This window comes from Montipora foliosa, chromosome 12 (genome assembly GCF_036669935.1).
Source record: "Montipora foliosa isolate CH-2021 chromosome 12, ASM3666993v2, whole genome shotgun sequence".
Lineage (NCBI taxonomy): Eukaryota > Metazoa > Cnidaria > Anthozoa > Scleractinia > Acroporidae > Montipora > Montipora foliosa.
The window spans coordinates 32,414,507-32,434,506 of NC_090880.1; the positions used below are offsets into that span (position 1 = coordinate 32,414,507).

At 39.3% G+C, this 20,000-nt stretch overlaps 1 protein-coding gene across 5 annotated transcripts in view; it reads right to left on the bottom strand.

Annotated features, from left to right (window-relative positions):
• Nucleotides 1–18,922, bottom strand: part of LOC137979349 (protein jagged-1b-like) — a 46,006-nt gene extending 27,084 nt beyond the window's left edge. The window contains exons 1-4 of one of the 5 annotated variants that reach the window (XM_068826583.1): nucleotides 18,655–18,922; nucleotides 17,969–18,175; nucleotides 14,184–14,295; nucleotides 2,842–2,936 (exon numbers count right to left, since the gene is read on the bottom strand). In XM_068826583.1, coding sequence (XP_068682684.1) covers nucleotides 2,842–2,908 — 67 coding nt within the window. In that variant the 5' untranslated portion in view covers nucleotides 2,909–2,936; nucleotides 14,184–14,295; nucleotides 17,969–18,175; nucleotides 18,655–18,922. Of the gene's footprint in view, nucleotides 1–2,841; nucleotides 2,937–4,959; nucleotides 5,116–7,276; nucleotides 7,374–10,763; nucleotides 11,083–14,183; nucleotides 14,296–16,096; nucleotides 16,236–17,968; nucleotides 18,176–18,654 lie in introns of those variants that run through there. The other 4 variants (XM_068826584.1, XM_068826585.1, XM_068826586.1 and 1 more) reach the window with 4 other exon arrangements.
• Between the last annotated feature and the right edge of the window lie 1,078 nt (nucleotides 18,923–20,000).

The window sequence follows — 20,000 nt, forward strand, 5'->3', positions numbered from 1 at the left end:
CAAGGAGCGTCTAGTTACGCATACGTACTGCCCATCTCCAGATACTCGGATTTCCTATCGGTATTGCTTACGAATGCAGGGATATTTTTCCGCGGTTTAAATTTATGCGGAGAAAGCAGAACTTAACAAATGCTCTTGGTATACAAAAAGAAAATTGGGGGTAACCATGCATTTTTCAGAGATAATTAAGCTTTAATTTGGAAAGGAATGCCATACATTGCTTTGTATTTTAAAGCTTGTTGCTAATATTGTTGATTAACTGGGGGTTTTGATTATAGATTTAATGAAAATTGCTTTTGTCCTTGACGTCATTTGTAGCAAATAGACAAACGCAATAAACGAATGCCAACCATACGATGGCACAAAAAAATATGTCCACATTGCACAGTACATGTACACGTTTCATGGGGTCCTCAGTGGCGTTTTATACCGCTTGCAACTTTTGGAAGTATTTCACTGGGACTTGTCGGTAGGATATTGGAAAAGGATCTACCACTAGTGGGGACATGAAGGACTGTAACTCTGCCGATATAAGCGATCCGCGGGTCTCGATTCCGCGGTGCAAAGTGACGGTGCTAAGATCAGCCACACTGTCCAGAGGTACCGCCACAGGTGCTTCTTTGTTGTTTCGGAGATTTGCTTTCGTATTTGCAAAAAGGGCTTTTAGAAGTGCCACGTTGAGACACACGGGGTACGTATAAATGAAATATCGAATCTTCTTTATGAAGCTCCGTAAGCTTCTAACCGGTTTTTTTTGTAAGGGCTCATAATGTTCCGAATATTTACTCCTTTAATCATGAAAGAAAAGCCATTCAGATGTTAAGACTGATCATTAAACAGCTGCAGGATCCCATCAAATAGAGCCTCTATCTACATTTATTCCTTGAGTCAGCCCTTTTCCGAGTACATTTATTTTTAGAAAGGCTTTTTCCCGTGAAAATTGTCATATTTCCACGGTGAAACGCGAAAAAAAAAAATCCAGCTTGATTCTTGTTTGTTCGGCTATATGACGTAAAACAATAGCACTGTCATAGCTCTGTTTTGATTGGAACCCCCACGAAAGGCATTCTATTAAGGACGGTGCCTTCTAATTCAAAGGTATTTTTGCTTTATGAAAATGTGGAAAAGCAGATCTCAACAAGTGTTATTAAAATCCAAAAAGAAAATTGGGGGTAACCATGCATTTTTCAAAGATAATTAAACTGTAACTTGGCTGTATTCATCATTACCTATGCACATTCTTTATACGCCTCATTCTATTACGATAAACAAACAAAGTTACATGGCGCACGACTAAACTACATGCAAATGTTAAACAAAAAAAAACGATGACAGCAACTATACGCTTCAGGGGTTTGTTACTCTTGAAATGGTGCCAAAGAAATGATTACTGTGATAAACAGTTTAATTAGACCACGACACGCTTTTGACGCCGACAAGACAAAATATTACGAAATCTTGCCGGTTTACAAGTACAAGCTTCGATAACTGCCTTGTCAAAGAATAAATTCATCCCTTTACCCGTAGGATCTCTAAAGACTGACTGAGATTGTCGTGTAGTGCAACATTTTCACATCCCGTTAGTGCATTTTCCTGGTACCGGTAATGTCTTGTTTACGTTGAAACTGACTAAGAAAAGACGACAATTTCAAAATTTTGTTGAAATATTATACAAAAGTTTTTAATGTGGACCAGAAGTAATCTGTTCCTAGATGCTTCTTGTATATATTAGCCCGGAAACCAAACTCACTGCATAGCAATTAAAGAATTCCCTGTTAATTGTGTTAATACGTTGGTAATTAGTTGTCAGAGTGATCCTGACATATGGCGGCTTTTAACTGTAATATTGGAGTTGGTTGTCGAGAAACAATGATAACTGAAACCTTGGTAAACAAAACTAAAAAGCGCGGAGTCATTAGCACAACGTAATTAAGGAGCTACAGGCAATTATATGAGGGTTATCTGTACAAGCCGATCATCAACAATTTTTCAAGGTCAAGTTAAAAAAAAAAAAGAAGCATTCTCTCACAAGAGCTAACCTACTGACACTGAGGAAGCAATGCCAAAACACTGGTGACAAATTTATTACTGGGATAAAAGCAACAGTTTTGTTCTAGAAAAATACCCCTAAAGCCAAAAACTTGCTGGAATTACGTCACATGTTCAACGGCGGTTAAATACAGCCACCCAGAGGTTAGAAAGACTAAGGAGTTTTATTTCCTTTGCTACAACATCCTTTACCAAGCGGCCGTCTCTGATTTCATAGTTCTTCAAGGACACAATAACTGCGGTCAACGAGAAACAAACGAAATGTATGAAATGAACGCCCACACTGCATTTTTTGGAAAATGCCTCCTTTTTCCGTTGGGTAATAAAATCTATCGTTATTACACCAAGAGGATGAACACCTCTAGAATCGTTTCATAAATATTTTTTATACTCTCCCATTAGGCAACCGATTTCCAGTAAATGAACGAGACAAAAAGGCATTTCATCTTGGCGAAATTCCACCAGCTAAATTTGTAACAACACAAACGGCATCCCCTCGGGTACTTGGCAAGTTCTAAATGCCATCACTACTTCGCATCCCCCGTTCAGTCTGCCTTTTAATAAAATAACCTGCAGTTGGACACTGACCTGTTTAGAACCAAGGAAAGATTTCAAACCTCAACAAAACCAACCAGACAATGGAGCAGTCAAACAATAGAGAACACTCATTTAACATTCCAGCCATAATATCATGAAGAGCAATGAATTTCCCAGTTTAACGCACGACGAGCTGCTTAAGACTACAGTTTTGTTGCTAGTGTTAGATGAGACAAAGAATTGCAATAAACTTACCAGCAAACGGAGTAATTAAGCTGATCAAGACAATTACCACCTCCAACCACAGACAACTAGGAAACATCTTTACGACGGATTTTTTCCAGTTTCAGCTGAAAACAAAGAATAATGTCATTACATGGAGACAACGCTAGTTTGTTCTAGACACAACAACAACGTCGATCGAGTGGCAGGGGTGACAGAGGAAACACGACAACCATCCGTTACGCAAACCGAAGAAATGCCACTAAAAATCAACCACCCGACACAACACCCTGAAAACAAAAAAACACCAGACAAAATAACAACACACACGCACGCACACACACACACCAAAAAAAAAACTAATAACAAACGTTTGGCCAAACATTTGACCGATATTGGAAGCAATGAAGTTTCCATGTCATACCACAACCAACGATTCCCCGGTCACTGATGAGCACACAAACTGAATAAGCAAATATCCACGATCCAGAACAGACGTCAGCTTAAGAGAACAAAAACTTGGCATTAAGATCGTTACAAATGTGCTTGTTTTAGTGGACGTCACGAAAATTACTACAACAAATGGTTCGAACTAAAGTCAATTCCATCCTACATAAAAACCAATAAGTAATACTGACAAATGCTCAGTCACAACTGAATAGGGCTCTCACCGATAATTTTAGGAAGGAACACTTCCATTAGACAGCGATTGTCGATAATTGTTACATTTCGGCACGTCTCCGTAAATTACACGAGGTAGGCTTGGCACTGAACTTCTATAAAATGTTATTTTTTACCGTGAAACGAATGAATTTTTTATGAGCTGGTGTCCAATGCACTGTAAACCTGCAGCACCGAGCGGCAATACCTCTGACAGGTTACTTAAACTTTCTATTAATATTTGTCTATTTCTACTTTTCGAATATCTTAATTAACATTACGGAGAACCACTTAGCATAGGAATGAACTGAAGATGCAATGAGAAAGCCGAAATAGCTTTATTCTTCTATAATAAGGACCTATTATACCAGGACGACCAAATAAAGCCGAAGTCAATTTCAAAATAAGCAAGACTCAGTAGTAAACACCGTGTTCAAGCACGACGTCAGTGCAATTTCACCTTACAAACAACACTCAAACATTAATCTGTTGGAAGTTTTAAGCTCGATCTCTAATTCTGACGAAAAGGAGGGTGCTTTCGCGGAAACTAAGTCCGTTTACAAAGTGCAGACACATTCATCTCCAGCCTTTGCCGGGCATGATTTCAACGATACTGCATTTGTATCATGTTTTTATAATGTGAAATAAACTTCTGGTTTTGACAAATTTTGGGTTGGCCAAAGGTAATTGCCTGACAGTCAGTAGATAGGAGGGCAAGTTCTTTGTGGAAGAAGTTGCAAAAACTCTCTCATATATTGTTGTTTTTTTTTCAGTTTCAAGCACCTCGGATGTTAAAAAGATAATTAAAAACGAAGCATCAGATATCAGATTAACTAAAGCATGAAGGATTAGAGGAGCAATTCTCAGGGACGGTTTCGTGTTCCTCGCCGCAAGGCCCCGCTCCACCAGTTGGAGGAGTTGATTATGCACGATATGCGGGTTGTCACGTGAGCGAGTTCGCGTGGGCTGATGGGTAGGGGGTGGGACACTAGTTTACTTGCAATCGGGAGTGTTTGTTTATCGTCGGCTTCCAGTGTCATGATGACGAACAGAACTCCGTCATCACATATTTTAGTAACAAATGAAGTCATGAGCTGCCAATAAAAATGATGTCCTTTCTGTTCGAACTGTAGATTTTTTCTCATGATAATCATCGTGTGCTTCAAGTGGTTTGCTTTTCTAATAGAGTACTCACTGAAACGATTTTCAAAGATTTAGCAGACAATACTATAATGCCAGTCACGTTAGGAGAAAGCACATTTACCACTATGCGAATTGTTTCTATAATATTCTGCTGGCGTAGAAGGACCAACAAGTATATATTTTTAAACAATTCTGACGCTTGAATAACAAAAGCCAGGAATTAACTGTCTGTATGCAAAGCAAATAAAAAAAATTCTGTGTAATTCAAACTAGCATTTGACGGCTTCTTTCAAGAGATTAGGTTAGTTCCAAAAATATTAACACGAGGACACAAAGTCATTAAAGTACCTCATGGTTGCTTGTCTCTAGAGGCCAAGATACTGCTTGTTTCATCCGAATGGGACGTTTTTTTATCAGCTTAATATTGGATCTTTGAACCCGAGAGATATCGATACAAGCGACACCGAAAACAAACGACTGACACCCACGACTCGAAATGTCCCTAGGACATGTCAAAGGGCAAACTTAAAAGCAGTCAAACCTCTCACCGAGTCTCCCGCAGCCGAAACTGCCAGCCTCTCACAGGCCGTAAGAAGACTTTCTCAAAAGTCAGTCGCAAGTCGAATTGTGTGCAAGTTTAGCCGTAATATTGCAGCTTTTTCTTCAATTATGGAGTGAAAAGCTAATTTTAATGTGGACTTGCTAACCACTCACAATCGTCGACGAAAACTAGTTGGGAAGATGGGACTCACATCCATAAGGAAACTATCATCCTATTGTTTGTATGAATCAACTGAAAGGTTTTTATCCAGCCATCTCTACCCACAATCCAGTGTTGGTTAAAAAAAGCTCACAACGGTAGAACTCGGCTGTGTAAATATTTGTGAGGGGAGAGGGGTGGAGCGGGGGCTGTTCATACGTTGAATGTTTTGTTCAAGATTGCGACCAGTAGCAAACGGTTTACTGGACCAGTCCACAACATATACAGAACCGATTGCGTGCCGAGTTGCTCCGACCACACAAATAAAGGTATCGGGCCAGCACATAAAAAGAAATAAGACGATGTTGTTTGCTATTTGCTTTATGGGTAATAATCAGTAAGAAAAAGCAAATAAGGCCATTTCGAAGTCTATGTTCTTTTGTGAAACACTAGACAAATACCCCGAGGGGGGGGGGGGGGGGTACTCCCTTATAAGGGCTTAATGGGGACGTGCGGCCAGCCAGGGTATGTTTTTCGGGATTTTTGTCTTGAACAGGGTATCGAATTTAGCATTTTTTGTCTTAATCAGGGTATCGATTTATCAATTTTTCTCTTAAACTGGGTTAAATGTCTTAAACTGGGTATCAAAAATCGGAATTCTGTCTTAAAATGGGTAGGAAAATCAACGATATTTGTCTTAAACAGGGTCAGGGTATGAGGGGCCGCGCCGCACCTCCCCAACCAGGGATACATCGAGTCCCCCCCCCCCCCCCCCCGGGACAAATACAAAGAGTTGATCACGGAATTTAATAAAATGACATCAGAAAATTTTATATGAAACCTCACGCAAGTTTTAAGAACCATGTTGTCTTTGATTAATCCCAGCATCGCTGTCTTTACTTTGTCCGTAGAGCGAAACAAAGGGGAGCGCGAAAAATGGCCGAGCGGAATGTGGGTCCAACGAGAATCACCCTATCTGGCGCGTGGCCATTTCGAAGTGAGTAATTGGCACTTATTTATAGCTCTCATGCCTTATCACACCATAAAGTGTACGACTTTAACTTCGAGTACAATTTACACAGCCACGGCACTTTCAGTGACACTCTCGTCTAATTTACATTACAAAGAAAAACACAAACGTCACGCGTTTGGCAATGTCTGACTAAGTCAAATTTAATTCACCTTTAGAAACGCATTTGGTAGCTCAATGATTCAAACCTTCCTATCTTCTTATGACAAAGGATGCAGTCAAGTCGTTGAATAAATTCTCTAGGGCACAACAAATCTAACCTTTTGAAGGTTTAATAATGACAGTCAACAATCTACTGCTAATATTGTGCAAATATAAACCGGTTTTTGAAAACACATTACGGTCAAGTTAATTAACAGTTAAAATGGTTTCTGCCTCGAAGAAAAACGAACAAATGTGACTATTTCAGTTCATTCCAATTGAAGCTGCCGAACACCATGTTCTTTTCGCAAGTATTTATAATATTGAACTGACGGTGTTTTAACTTTAAGTCCGCAGAGAAACCATGGTGATAGAGATGATAAAGATAAGTGCGTAGTTCTTTCCAATGAGCAAGTCCACTGAGCTGTACAAGGTGAATATCAGATTCTTACATACTTTGTGGTATGTCATTGTGAAAGCTACTGAGCTGACCATTTTTTGTGGTGGGCTTTCTTGTGCTGGGTCAAAGATTTGAGTCTGTGAGTAAAATCGTGAAGTATGCTGCATTATTGAAATGAAAAACTACCAAGCCATGCCTCCTTATCGTGGTGTTCAAGTCTATATAAAAATGACAGACGAGGTTCCAACGCAGTTTTTATGCAAATGCATTTTGACAATGGACGAACGGAGGAGAGGCCCATCACAAGCCGCTTTCCGAGTTGTGCATGATTTAAAAAAAAATTAAAAGCAAGGCCGATGGAGTGAAGGTGTACCGGGAAACATAACAAACATACCTGGCAATGCGCTGTAAGTGATTGGCAAGTTAGAAAGTCTCAGATCTGATGGTTAACACAAGGTGATTTGCTATCAACTGTTAATCAGCCAGCGAATACAGCACAATCAGGTCGAAAAGGGTTTTATTCCTATGCCTGATAGCTTAAATAATCATGCACTTATGTGTCTCAATGTCACCACGGTCTGTCAGCGTATTTATCCTGTTAAACCTTCAGGTAACTTGAGAGCACTTAAATGCTTTTATTTCCCTTTATTTTAATAAGTATTGATTGAGTTTAATGATTCATTTGTCTCCGTTTCATATCACCTTCAACTCAGTGAAAAACGAGCTTTTCAGTTATTTTATAACCTTAACGAAAATGCTCAAACGTAAACGGTAGAATATTAAAAAGATTCAGGATCGTGTTAACGGCAAAAGCCAAGCTGAAATATGAGTTTTCTCAAAAACTCTGTTTTGGTTCATTTATTGCCTGTTAGCTGCAGATATCAGTCGAACACTGAATTTCTTAAACTTAGAATAAAAGAATTTTCATACTCTCATGACTCCACGTTTCACGTACATTCGATGCTAAGTATCTCTATCATTATGTCTGGGGTTTTTTCCCAATGAACTTTAGTCCATTTTGTCGATAATTTTTATCAATAAAGGACGTCACAATGGAGCCGAATGTCTATTTCTGACGTTCCTTCCGGACGTTTTCACTTCGTATGCATCACTTTTCGATGATTTATAAAGCGTGAAAATGCCTAAATTATGCAACACGGAACTAGGAGGATCTAACTTGGAAGTATTTATTTCATTGCTTCATATTCAAACGCTTGATGTGACAAAGAGATTGACAAATGTCACAAATCAATAAACTGTTCCATAAGAAAGGCTCTGTGTTAGATTAGTGGTGATCTGAATAGGAAAATGGTTATGTAAAAAAATATATCGCGGAGTCGGTTCACGGAAAGACAACCTTTTATGGCAATCGAAGGAACTGTCTACCGAAGTCACGCTTTGCTGAATTCAGCTCAACTTATCTAGAATCCCGTCTAAAATCAAGCAGCTTCCTTTCTATCTAAAACGCTCGGCCAACAATGATTCACAACTACAAGAATGACAAAAAACAAAACCTTTATTTTTTGAACTTGAGTTTCAAATTCTCTCCAGACACGCACCGAGACCAAATGATGAAGTTCACAACGAGAAGTAAATATATTTGTGGGCAATTTTTGGTCGAACTAAATAGTATGGTTACCACGCAACTTTTACGCTGGAAAAGCGCGAGTCAAACAGTTGATTGAAGGCCTCCGAGATACTCCACTCAGTTGGTCTTGCTCTCTTTCGACATCGTACTCGTCGACTGTACAACAAAATGTTGACTGCAAACGGTCTAAACCAAACGACAAAAACAAGAAAACACGTCTTAAATTCGCTAAACAAAAACGCTTGTAATTGAACAAATGGACTTAAGCACTCGGGTCCCAATATAAATAGCCGGGAAAGCTAAAACTGGGGTTGGCCTCATGTTCACCAAACACTCACTATCTGTCCACTCATTTTCAGTTTGTCGTAAGGTAATGATATTACCGTTTACTTTTAGTCGAAGGACTTACGTTTGCGATTACTGAGCAATGATCATTATACTACATTTTGAAAATCCATAAACGTCAAACCAAACCACGAGGTCATTACTGACTGAAAAGAAATAGATTGGATAGCTACTGTTGCAAGTGCAAAAATGCACGTGGTAGAAAGTTAAACGCAAAAACTTTCGGCTTATAGTAGTTTTTGGTGTCTCGTTAAATTGCGACGATGTCATTCGATTGACTGTGACATTGAGTGCAGTGAAATTCCAAATTTAAACATTGATTTCATTGTCAAGTGTCGGACAATACTTTTGCGGCATTTATCAACATGAAAAGAAAAAGGAGCGCAAAAATCATATTCGGAATGATGTTGAAATCATTGGGCTTTTATGGCCGGATAGCTAAGCTGTAACTGTTGTGAATAACCTTTGTTTTAAGTTATAATAGTGGGGGGAACGTTCTATTCTGGGGTTACACTTTCTCTAACAAAAAGTGTTCCTATTTGACCAAGAAATGATTTTGGCCATATGTGATAGTTCTCAGTAACCAATCTAAACTTGAGAAATGAAGTACACCACTGACAAGCAGCTGTAAAGCATTTTGACAAATTGTTAATAAATGCAGAACCTTATTCTGTTTGCCCGTTTTTTGAAGGAAGAAAAGTAACTCACGTGTGCACATAAGATTTCAAACTTTAGACGAACCACTTTGTTGTAACTCGAACGTACTGTAGCTGCCAAGGTCTGTCGGTAGACCCTCGCAATCGGGCAACAATTGTTGGGGAAACACTGCCTCACGTACACTCGTGAGGTGGGAAAAATTTGTTTCCGAAAAATTGTTTCTTTTTTGGTTACACTTGTCTTCTTCGGTAAATATTTCATTATTTCTGCGATGCAATAAACATTCGGAAAACAGCGTTTTCTCGCTTTTTAAAGGTTTTCGATTCGTTGAGACTGAATACTGAGCCAAACTCGTTCAGTTGGTATGAACAAAGTGCTACATCTACAGCAGCCGACCAAACTTCCATTGGGAGCTAGCAATTAAACAGCGTTGTTCTCCTCCATTTTCTTCAAACGCGTTTAACTGTTTAATACTGTAACGGTAGAAGTCTTTAAATATTTTATTTGTGGAAATTTCAACCATTCACATCCTACATCAAGCGGCATCTTACGGCAAACATAGCATCTGGCGCACAGCAGAAACTAAATACCATACAAGAAATGATAATTACGTGTTTGCCCTAGCGGACACACGAAGATAATTCGTTTATTTTCATACAGCAAATCAAATGAGAAATTCTTTCGAACGTGCTCACTATCCTGTTGAAATAAATACAGGATGAAATCCTAGGAAACCGGCACAAACAGTTGTACAGTTTATAGGAAACTAAGAAGACAAAGAACAAATAATACCAGGGACAAACGACTTGGAAAAGTCCGCCACTCATATTGATTTTTCCACTTCTTCTGGTTTGATATACAATTAACCAATAAAAAAAATTCATCCAATGGAATTTCTGTTAATGCCATTTCTCGACTACAATTAACCAGAGAGAGAGTTTCATTTATTAAGAATTCTGGTAATTAACACTAATTTAATTTGACTCACATCAAAGAGGGAGTAAAAAGAAGGAGGCAAAAAACACTCGCAAAGTTATCTACCATTCGGCATTTGTATCTTATCAAGTGAATGTTGAACGTCAAGAATTACGTTGTATCACTAACTTCAATTAATGATTCATGATGCCTGCCATAAATTCGAATTACATTCATTTAAGGCAAAACAAGATGAGGGATGAAAGATTCAAACCGCGAATTTCAACCAATCTTCTCTTCATTTGGCGGACTTGTTAAATATCTACTGCTCATCTTTTCTACAGAGTGCGCTTCAAGAAAATAAATCTCTACACACCTTTACGCAGTCGCCGTACTGCTATTCCAGCAGACCTATGAACTTCTGCCTAAGGCACTCCGGAAATAACCAAACTTCTATCACAATTCCAAGCCTGCCAACAGTTAAAACGAGCTTGCCCTCGCAGAGTTTCGCTGGAAACATGTGAATGAATGAACGAACGCACGAACGAACGAACGATTCATTCAAGAGAATTCAGTCCTTATTTTCCGTTCCCTGGAACAAGCCGCTACTTCTATTGTAGCCGTTTTAGGTGAGGGTGGTCTGTCATATGGCTGACCAACAATACCTAATTGAAAGGGGCCATTGTATAAAGCCTTAATTTCACTTTCAAATATAACGCAGGTGCACAAGGGACCTGTGTGAAATGGATTTTCGCTGTAGTCTTATTGACAGGCTTAATTATTTTCATCGAGCAAATTAAGGTGTTTATTGGTTTAGATTGTCAAAAACAATTCAAATCTCTCCAAGTTGTCAATAGCTGAAAAATCGCCATTCATCAATATAGCTACTTACAGACAATTTCCATCGCAAAGGAATCTCCGCACAGCCAAGACGTAATCTAAATTGATAATTAGAGTAATTTCCGACGCTGTTTAAAGTTGGTCGGTGCGGTGCAGTGGCTTAAAATTACAGCCACATTAATAGAATCTAAATTTACAAGATTTAAGAGTGTTTGCAAAATTTACTTCTCGCTAAATTCTAAAACATGCCGATCAGAAATTTCGTAAAATTACTTAATTTATTGATTTTGTTGTCATTACTTGATCTTCATCTTGCAGCGAAACTAACAAAGAAAGACAAAATGAATATTATGAGTCGCTGCGGAAGTGCGAAAACATATTTATAGAAGACGGTACAATGAAGAAAAGAAAGTCGGACTCAAACTCACTGGGGTTTTTCTGAGGAAGCCGACCCGGTGCAGCCACTTGCCAAAATTATCACTTGAGATGCTTTAATTTACTTAACTCGAAAACTAATTTCTGAAAGCGAATAAAGAAAGCTAAAGATGGTTTAGATTCCTGAGGCGCCATATAAAGAATTGTTAAGAGTCATCGATCAAGACACCTCGATAGTAAGAATTTTTATTGGGAAGTAATCTCGATTTTTGTTGGCTTCGCGGGAAAAATAATCCCAATTTTAGCGTAGAAATATTGAAGACTAACGTTTAAAAATAATGCCAGGTAATCTGGTCTTGCGATCCGTCGAGAAGACTCTAAATATCGGAAATCAAGAATTACCTAAAGATAAGTAAAACGTCGAAATTTCGCGAGCATTATGAAGTTTATTTGAAAACAAAAACAGTCGGGCGCCGTGCGAGCGCACAATACAAGTGTCATCGACACCTAAACATCCCATTTTCTCGCATAAACATTAATAAAACAACTTAAAACATTTATTTCTTTTTGGAAGAGTGACGGCAAATTGAAAAAAATGTAACCGATTGTGAGAAAACGGACACAAAAGTTGCATTTATTAATATTTGGCGGTAGCGCGAACCCAGGGCACGACATGAGCTCTTCGCGGGTAATTATGATAAACAAAAAAAAAGCGAAAAGGTAAGAATTTCAGCTTGCAGATGGCGATTCTTCTTCAACACAATTTCAATTTCTTCTGGCGACTTTTTATCGTAAGGAAAAAAATTCGCAACAGAAGACAAAACTCGTGTTGAATTTTCTTTCGAAAATAAGTTGATACACGCAGGACCATTGTTTGCCGTGAAAAGTAACCAACAAAGAATGCTTTCCACCTTGAGATCTCAAAGTTTTCTTTGACGCAAAGAGTAAAATGGGCGGTCTCTCAACGAATAGCTGCATCTTTGAGCATGGTCTTGATAAGGCTGGATTTGATATCACAAAAATTGCCACAACTTCGAGTATAGGAGGCGAAAGCCGGCGCGTGTCGGGCTTTCTAGCTCTTGCATGGAACCTGTAAACACGTTTTGAGCGCAAAAAGGGAGCATTGTTACCGGTGAATCAATGAATATAATGGTTAGAGATACAAACAAAAGGGTATGAAGAACAGACAGAAGACTCGTGGCCATTATTGTTCAGTCCATTTTTTCTCCTTTTTAATTCTTTGCATACTTATTCGCGCGAGGTTCTATTGATTAAGAATTCTCTCACGAATAGGTTAATATTGCAAACTATACAAATCCAGTTCTCCTTGTGCGCGCCGGTCAGTGAATAAATAATTTTGTTCAGCAAATTTATTTTGCTTTGTTTTCACACAGTGATATAGCAAGGCGCACAGCAAACAATAAGCCGTTGTCCACTACTGAGTATATCTATATCTTGTGGAATTTTTATCTAAATATCCAAAATTGAGTTCGCAGCAAACTCATTGATCATCGCTTCCAAAGATATAAACCGCGGATCCACTGAATCAAATTATGTTCACTTGCTTTTGTTTAGGGTAGCAACCATTAATTACTCCAAAATTTAACAGTTTCCAATTCCTCAATCATGGAACGAAAAGTGCTGTACAAGATTTAATAGAGGCTAATAAAACAAAGATAAGCCTTCTTCCTTCCTCGGATGTTGGCAGTAAATTTAAGATAAAGAGTTCAGATAATTCAAACTACAAAGGGAATTCCAAGTTCTGTGCGATGGTCGCTGGCGTTGCTGCACGCAAATCAGTTCGCTTGACCACGTGGTTCATTGTTCAAACACCAATTTGTCCATCTGCCGGATGGATTGTAATACGCATGCTTGTGATTTTCAGGTGGCCTTTATTTTTCGCTTTCTTTCTGTATTTTTTATTTACTTTTTTTTTTTACACTTTCATTGCCTTCAAGGCTTCATAACTGCCTCATTGGGATTTGGGAAAGTGACTATTTCAACTGAAGACATAGCGCACTTTCATCAGTTTTAACTCGAGGAGTCTGGTAGAAACGAGTCACTGGGAAAAAATAATGGACGTTACATAGAGCCTACTAGAATCGATTTTCTTGAGCGAAACTGACAGAAGCCAACTGGCACTGGCGTGTCATTTCATTTAAATAAGAAAACTCTTTAATTCTGTTAACACGGTAACTTGCTTATTGAGTTGTTTAGTGAAGATTGAACTCTGGAAAAAAATACAACAAAAATGACATACGGAATCTTCTAACACAAATGAATCAATTCAACGTTTCGGAGATAGCAAACGTAGAATCTTTTTCCCATTTTTATGTGCTTATCAATAACTTTCCACTGACGCCCACGGCCTGGGTGCGTCGACAACGGAGAAGGGTTATTTGTAAGACAGGGGAGTACTACTACTACTACGCCCTTTATAGCAAAGCGAACCCAAGATACGCTAAAGGAAATCAAAGAGCAAAATACTCGTTTGTGCTTCCCTTTAAGGATGTGATAGGTTTTGAAAAGGTTTAAGAATATGATTTGCTGCTGGAATTTCAGTCAACACCACTGAGCTTACCTTACAAAGAACGTGGAATTGAGGTGAACTTAAGTAAGAGGACGTCTCCTGTTAGATGCTGCAGTACTTGATTCCAGCCGATGAGTTGACGCTGGGCAGTGAAGAGAGCAATCTAAAGTGTGTCGCACCAAATGTTGATGTTTGAATACAGAAAAACAGCAACAAGTATAAAGCCTGCAGTATATACGGCACCTGCGTACAGCGAGCACGAGCCACCTATCCCCGGCATTGTATCAAACACATGCTTGTCATTTTAACAGTAATACACCACAAGTACACCACAGATATATTTGCATTGAAGATATAGTATTTTTCAATGAGAGGGCAGTGTGTTTTTTGTCGCAAAAAGAAAAAGGCCCATTTTACCGTATACTTTTGCCTTTTGTTTAGTAAACAATCTTTTGAAGCCGAATTGTCTTTTCTAGAAAGAAAAACAAGGGACAACTGACGTTTTTCGCGCAACAGACTATTGACAGCGAGATTTCTCAAAATTGAGAAGGCAAGCCAAAAAAATAAAATGCAGGTATTCCAACTTTGATTTATTAAAAGATGTGACTCATAAATTATACATTAAAATGATGCAGCTGCAGCAGAAATCAATCATAATTGATATAGCTATTAGGTTAAGGGGAGTGCCTTACGATATTTTTTCTACTGCAAAACAATTCAGTCAGGAATCCTTTGAGACAAACTTAACTTTTTTCAATGTGTGTACAGTAAGGGGCCCAGTTCTCGGCCGGGCCCAGTTCTAGGCCACTTTTTGTTCAACGTACATTTTTAGCGCCAAAAATGAATCTGAATAAAAATCAATTGCTTCCAAAGGTAGCTTTATTCCTTGTCTTTTGTCCTGCCGAGTTTTGAGTTTTTAGCTACTATATACTGTGAGCAAATCGAGGTGACACGAAGGTACGTGAATTTGATTTCCATGAAAACGAGTTTGTTTACGGGTACTCGAATTACATGGTCTAATTCAAGTTTGTATTTTATCCGTGTAGGAGGCCCAAATAAGCCAATTCTTGGCATAATGAACGTAGAGTGATAAAGCTTTCTGCTAAATATAAACTTTTCCTGGCCTATTTTATTCTTTTACCTAAATTCACCCCTCAATATTTCGTTAGTACTTCTGCGTATTTGCCTATTCTCGGCCACCCTGCTGCCCGTCGACAACACTAAAAAGTGCTCATAGTTTTGTATGGAGTTTCCTTATCAAATCATTTGTAAAAGTAAAGCTGTAATGGAGTGGCATGTTCCGACAGTAGCTATAAATCAAAACTATGAGTTCTGACTTACCGGACGCCGTTTTGAAATACCCAACTCTTTTTTAGCTTCGCTTGCCAGTGTATTTACGAGAAAAACTAGGTGTGCAAAAAACTTCCATTTCTAACATGAAAAAAAGCTCGTAAGGATACTTTGTGGTCGAAATGTCAAACACAAGCCTTATTAGTGACTTAACAACAAAATTGGTGATAAAACTTTGTTTATTCTGAGGTATCGAGCACACTCTTTTCAGTGGCCGAAAACTGGACTCGCTGGCCGATAACTGGGCCCACGAACGAAGCCTCTATTTTCGTTATTACTCGGGAGAAAACAGCGTTGAGCAGTCGATAGCTTTACATATGTAAACTGAATGCTGAAGCTAGTTGTCTTTGAAATTTCAAGTCCTTACGGCTATTCCAAGGTAAGAAATACAAGTTTACATTTTTGTGGCCGAGAACTAGGCCCCATACTGTACCATAAATTCAAAAAGTCAAGGAATATAATATTTCAGAATATATATATATATATATATATATATATATATATATATATATATATATATATATATATGTTTACGAAACCCTAAAAGCGTAGCTCCTCAATTAATATTTATTTATGTTTTTGTTTTCAGATAGTTTTACAACAAAAGTGCTTACCTTACGTTTTTCGTCACCATTATTCTGCCTGTTTTCTCGTACATGTGCCTGCTCTTTCCTCCGCTGCTTGTCACTATAATTTCGTCTCTTTATTCTGGCTCTCCCTTGCTCTTTCTTTCACGATATTCGTCACTAATATTTCACCTATTTTCTCCCGCTGTCATTCGCCTACTCGTCGCTTGCTTACTGTTTCTTTCCTCTCTCTCTCTTTCTTTTCCTTCCTCGTTGTACGATAAACTGAAAAAAGTATTTAACTTGCTTTTCATTGTCTTTAAAACTTTTGGTTATTTTATTAAATGCAGTGCGCTAGACATGCAACTTCCCGCCAGAAAACGCGGGTTCCAGCCTTGGCAACTTCCCGCCGCCAGAAAACGCGGGTTCCGGAAGTACGACATTTTGCGTATTGGCTTACATGAACAGTTAAACGTACGCACAGCCGGGCGTACGATAACGTCATAACTGAAACTTAATTTCTTGCATCGATCGGTTACCAGATTTTGTTAACCATGGTGCTACGCACGCGCGCCTCCGCTGTATATTTTTCTCAGTGCAAGTTACTGAAGTTAGAGAATGAAGGGGTAGTTTCTAAAGAAACTGTGGTGCTGCGTCGGTGGGGAAGTAGTATACAAAAATTTGGTTTTATCAACGGAGTTGATAATGTAAATTGGCCACCGTACAGAGATTCTAAAAGCTGACGTTTCGAGCGTTAGCCCTTCGTCAGAGCGAATCGAGGGATTATGGGTTACGTGTAGTTTTTATAGTAGAGTAGGAGCTACGCTATTGGTGGTAACATGGCAACGTGAAAAATAGGAATATATTAGTTAAATGAAAAGCGTTCGTTAATACCGTGAGGATTAAGGGTGCCGATTTGAAAGATGAATTTTTGTTCCAGATTCTTGCGGCTTTCCGTCGTACCTAGATGTAGATGTACGTTTTCTGTCGTTTTTGTCAATTTGATCGACAGTCATCACTACAAACGTCACAAAAAGATAAGAATGACAGAATTCCATTCACCCTCACTTTCCATCCTCATAATCACGCAGTCAAAAGCATCATTCTTAGTAATTTTAAATTACTCCAAAATGATCCCGAGACTGGTAGAATCTTTTCGCAACCTCCACTTATTTCATTCAAACGCGACAAAAACGTAGGCAACTTTTTAGTTAGAAGCGCGCTCAAAACTAACGAGCAACCCGGCACTTTCAAATGCGCGCGCTCACGATGCAAAACTTGTCTTTTCATTGTTAACACTAGCAAGATATCGGGACCTAAGCGATCTGTTAAGATCACCGATCGTTTCACATGTACCTCCGCAAATGTCATTTATTGCATAACCTGCACGTTATGCAATAAATTATACATTGGTGAGACAGGTAGACGACTAGGTGACCGATTCCGCGAACACCTTCGCGATGTTGAGAAGAATGACAAGGATGCATCCAAGCCAGTCGCTCGCCATTTCAATCTGCCTAACCACTCTAAAAAACACATGGCTATCTGCGGCCTTTCCCTACATCTAGGTACGACGGAAAGCCGCAAGAATCTGGAACAAAAATTCATCTTTCAAATCGGCACCCTTAATCCTCACGGTATTAACGAACGCTTTTCATTTAACTAATATATTCCTATTTTTCACGTTGCCATGTTACCACCAATAGCGTAGCTCCTACTCTACTATAAAAACTACACGTAACCCATAATCCCTCGATTCGCTCTGACGAAGGGCTAACGCTCGAAACGTCAGCTTTTAGAATCTCTGTACGGTGGCCAATTTACATTATCAACTCCGTTGATAAAACCAAATTTTTGTATACTGAAGTTAGACACTAGCCCAGGTATTTTGGTATTGAAAATAAAATGATCATCACTTACATAACTGCTCTCGCTGTTATTGTGTTGAGTATTCGTGTTAGCCAGTGTTCAACATGGTATTATCATCTTCGTTAAAAATCATACGTCATCGTCAACATCTTTGTAACCGTCACCATCCTCATCATCATCATCATCACCACTGACGCCATGGTCATTTGTCATTATTTTTGTCGTCATCAACAGAATTATTTCACCTCTTGCTTGCTTCTGTTTGCAAAGACAAACAAATGTTACGCACCTACTAATGATGTCCTTGCAGAAACTGGCGGCAGTGGGCTATAAAGTCCTGAAAGACAGGGCCTACGATAACCGTGACCAGCAAAGCTTATTAACGTTGCGTGACATAATTGACCATGACAATGCTTAACGTTGCGTGATATTCGTAAATACTGTCACAGGCTGGTCATATCGTCTGCTTTTAACATAGAAATCCTCGTTTCTCTCAGCGGAGGAAATCCTCGACTTTCCTGTTTGCCACTATCTGACGTTGGAGGCTGTTAATTTAGTGCGAAATCTTCAGGCCACCTTGCAAAATGTCGAATACGATTTCGCTAAACATATAAACAATTGCAGATTATGTGATACAGGCTTCTTTCCGTTTTATACAATAAAATTCTCGTCCGAGACCGCTGCGTTGACCATGTAACAACTGAAGTCCTATACATCAAGTGAGAAAACACACTTACCTCTTTAAATTGAGTGCTCAAAGTCGACTTACGGACTTTCCAGTCCTTAGTTCTTTTCAATTTCTTCTGTTATTCAACTTTGCCGGAGAAAGCAAACACCAACGGCAAGTCACAGGCATACAAGTCCGCGTTTTTCCAGGCTTTTAAACGAGAGCCGATGAATGAAATGGAGGTCCAGTATGCATTCCAAAACGACTAGGTATCGAACGCACGCGCCAGATGCAAGCATATTGCAAAGGGATCATATTACGGACACCGCTAGGGGTAGTGTGAGGAAACTGTTTGTGCTGGAGGACCACCGCGGAGACTGATATTTCGTGCCTGCTCTTTTTGGATCAGATGAGTTGCAGAAAGTGGCCTCCTTCGCATACATTTTGGCTCATAACGCAGTCTTTCTTCCCTAAGGAAAGATTTCGTGACGGGCCACAGGATTTCTTAGTGGCAGAATAGGCAACTAAATCCAGATGGAATTGGATATGTAATCTAATCAGACTCAGAGGCCCAGCTCAGGCGGTTCTCAGTCACTACTGCAATGTTAGCACCAAACCCTCGTGGCAAATTGTCTCTTCAGTCAATTGTAGAGGCCAGTGTCTGTTGTTCATAATAATAATAATAATAATAATAATAATAATAATAATAATAATAATAATATACAACAACTCGATCGCGAAGCTCGCAAGATCATCAAAGAGAATGGAGGCTACCATCCACTCGGTTCAACCGAGTTGCTATACCTACCAAGGAAGTGTGGAGGCCGGGGACTGAAGTCATTTGAGAGCCTGTATAAGCAAACCAAAGTCAAGACCACAATGAAGCTGTACGCAAACGAAGATCGAGCGATGAGTTTAGTGCGCGAGTTTGAAGAGAAGTGCGAACGAGCAGGAAGAAGATCACTCGTAAAGGATGCCAAGAAATTTGCTTTGGAAATGGTCATTACTCTGGACCTTGCATACCCAGATCCCAAAGCGTTGCAAACTGACTCAGGTGAGGAATCACATGTTAAAGGAGTAGGGAGAACATTACGAGCGAGAGAAGAAGAGAGAAGCATGAGGGAAGTAAGAGAGCAGAGGTGGCAAGGAAAGCTGTTCGGAGAAAGATGGGATGATAACAAAGTTATTGACTGCTTCACTTGGCTTAGTAAGTGGAAGTCTGCACCTGTGCATACTGTTGCTGGAATCTATGAGTTATACCAGCAATTACTCCCCACTAAGCTGTACCACCAGAGCAAGACGAAGACGCTGACCACCTCGGATACCACGTGTCGTATGTGTGGAAAAGGGCCTGAATCTATGGCCCACGTGATTAGCGGATGTGGTACCTTGGCACAGACTAAGTACATGCAGAGA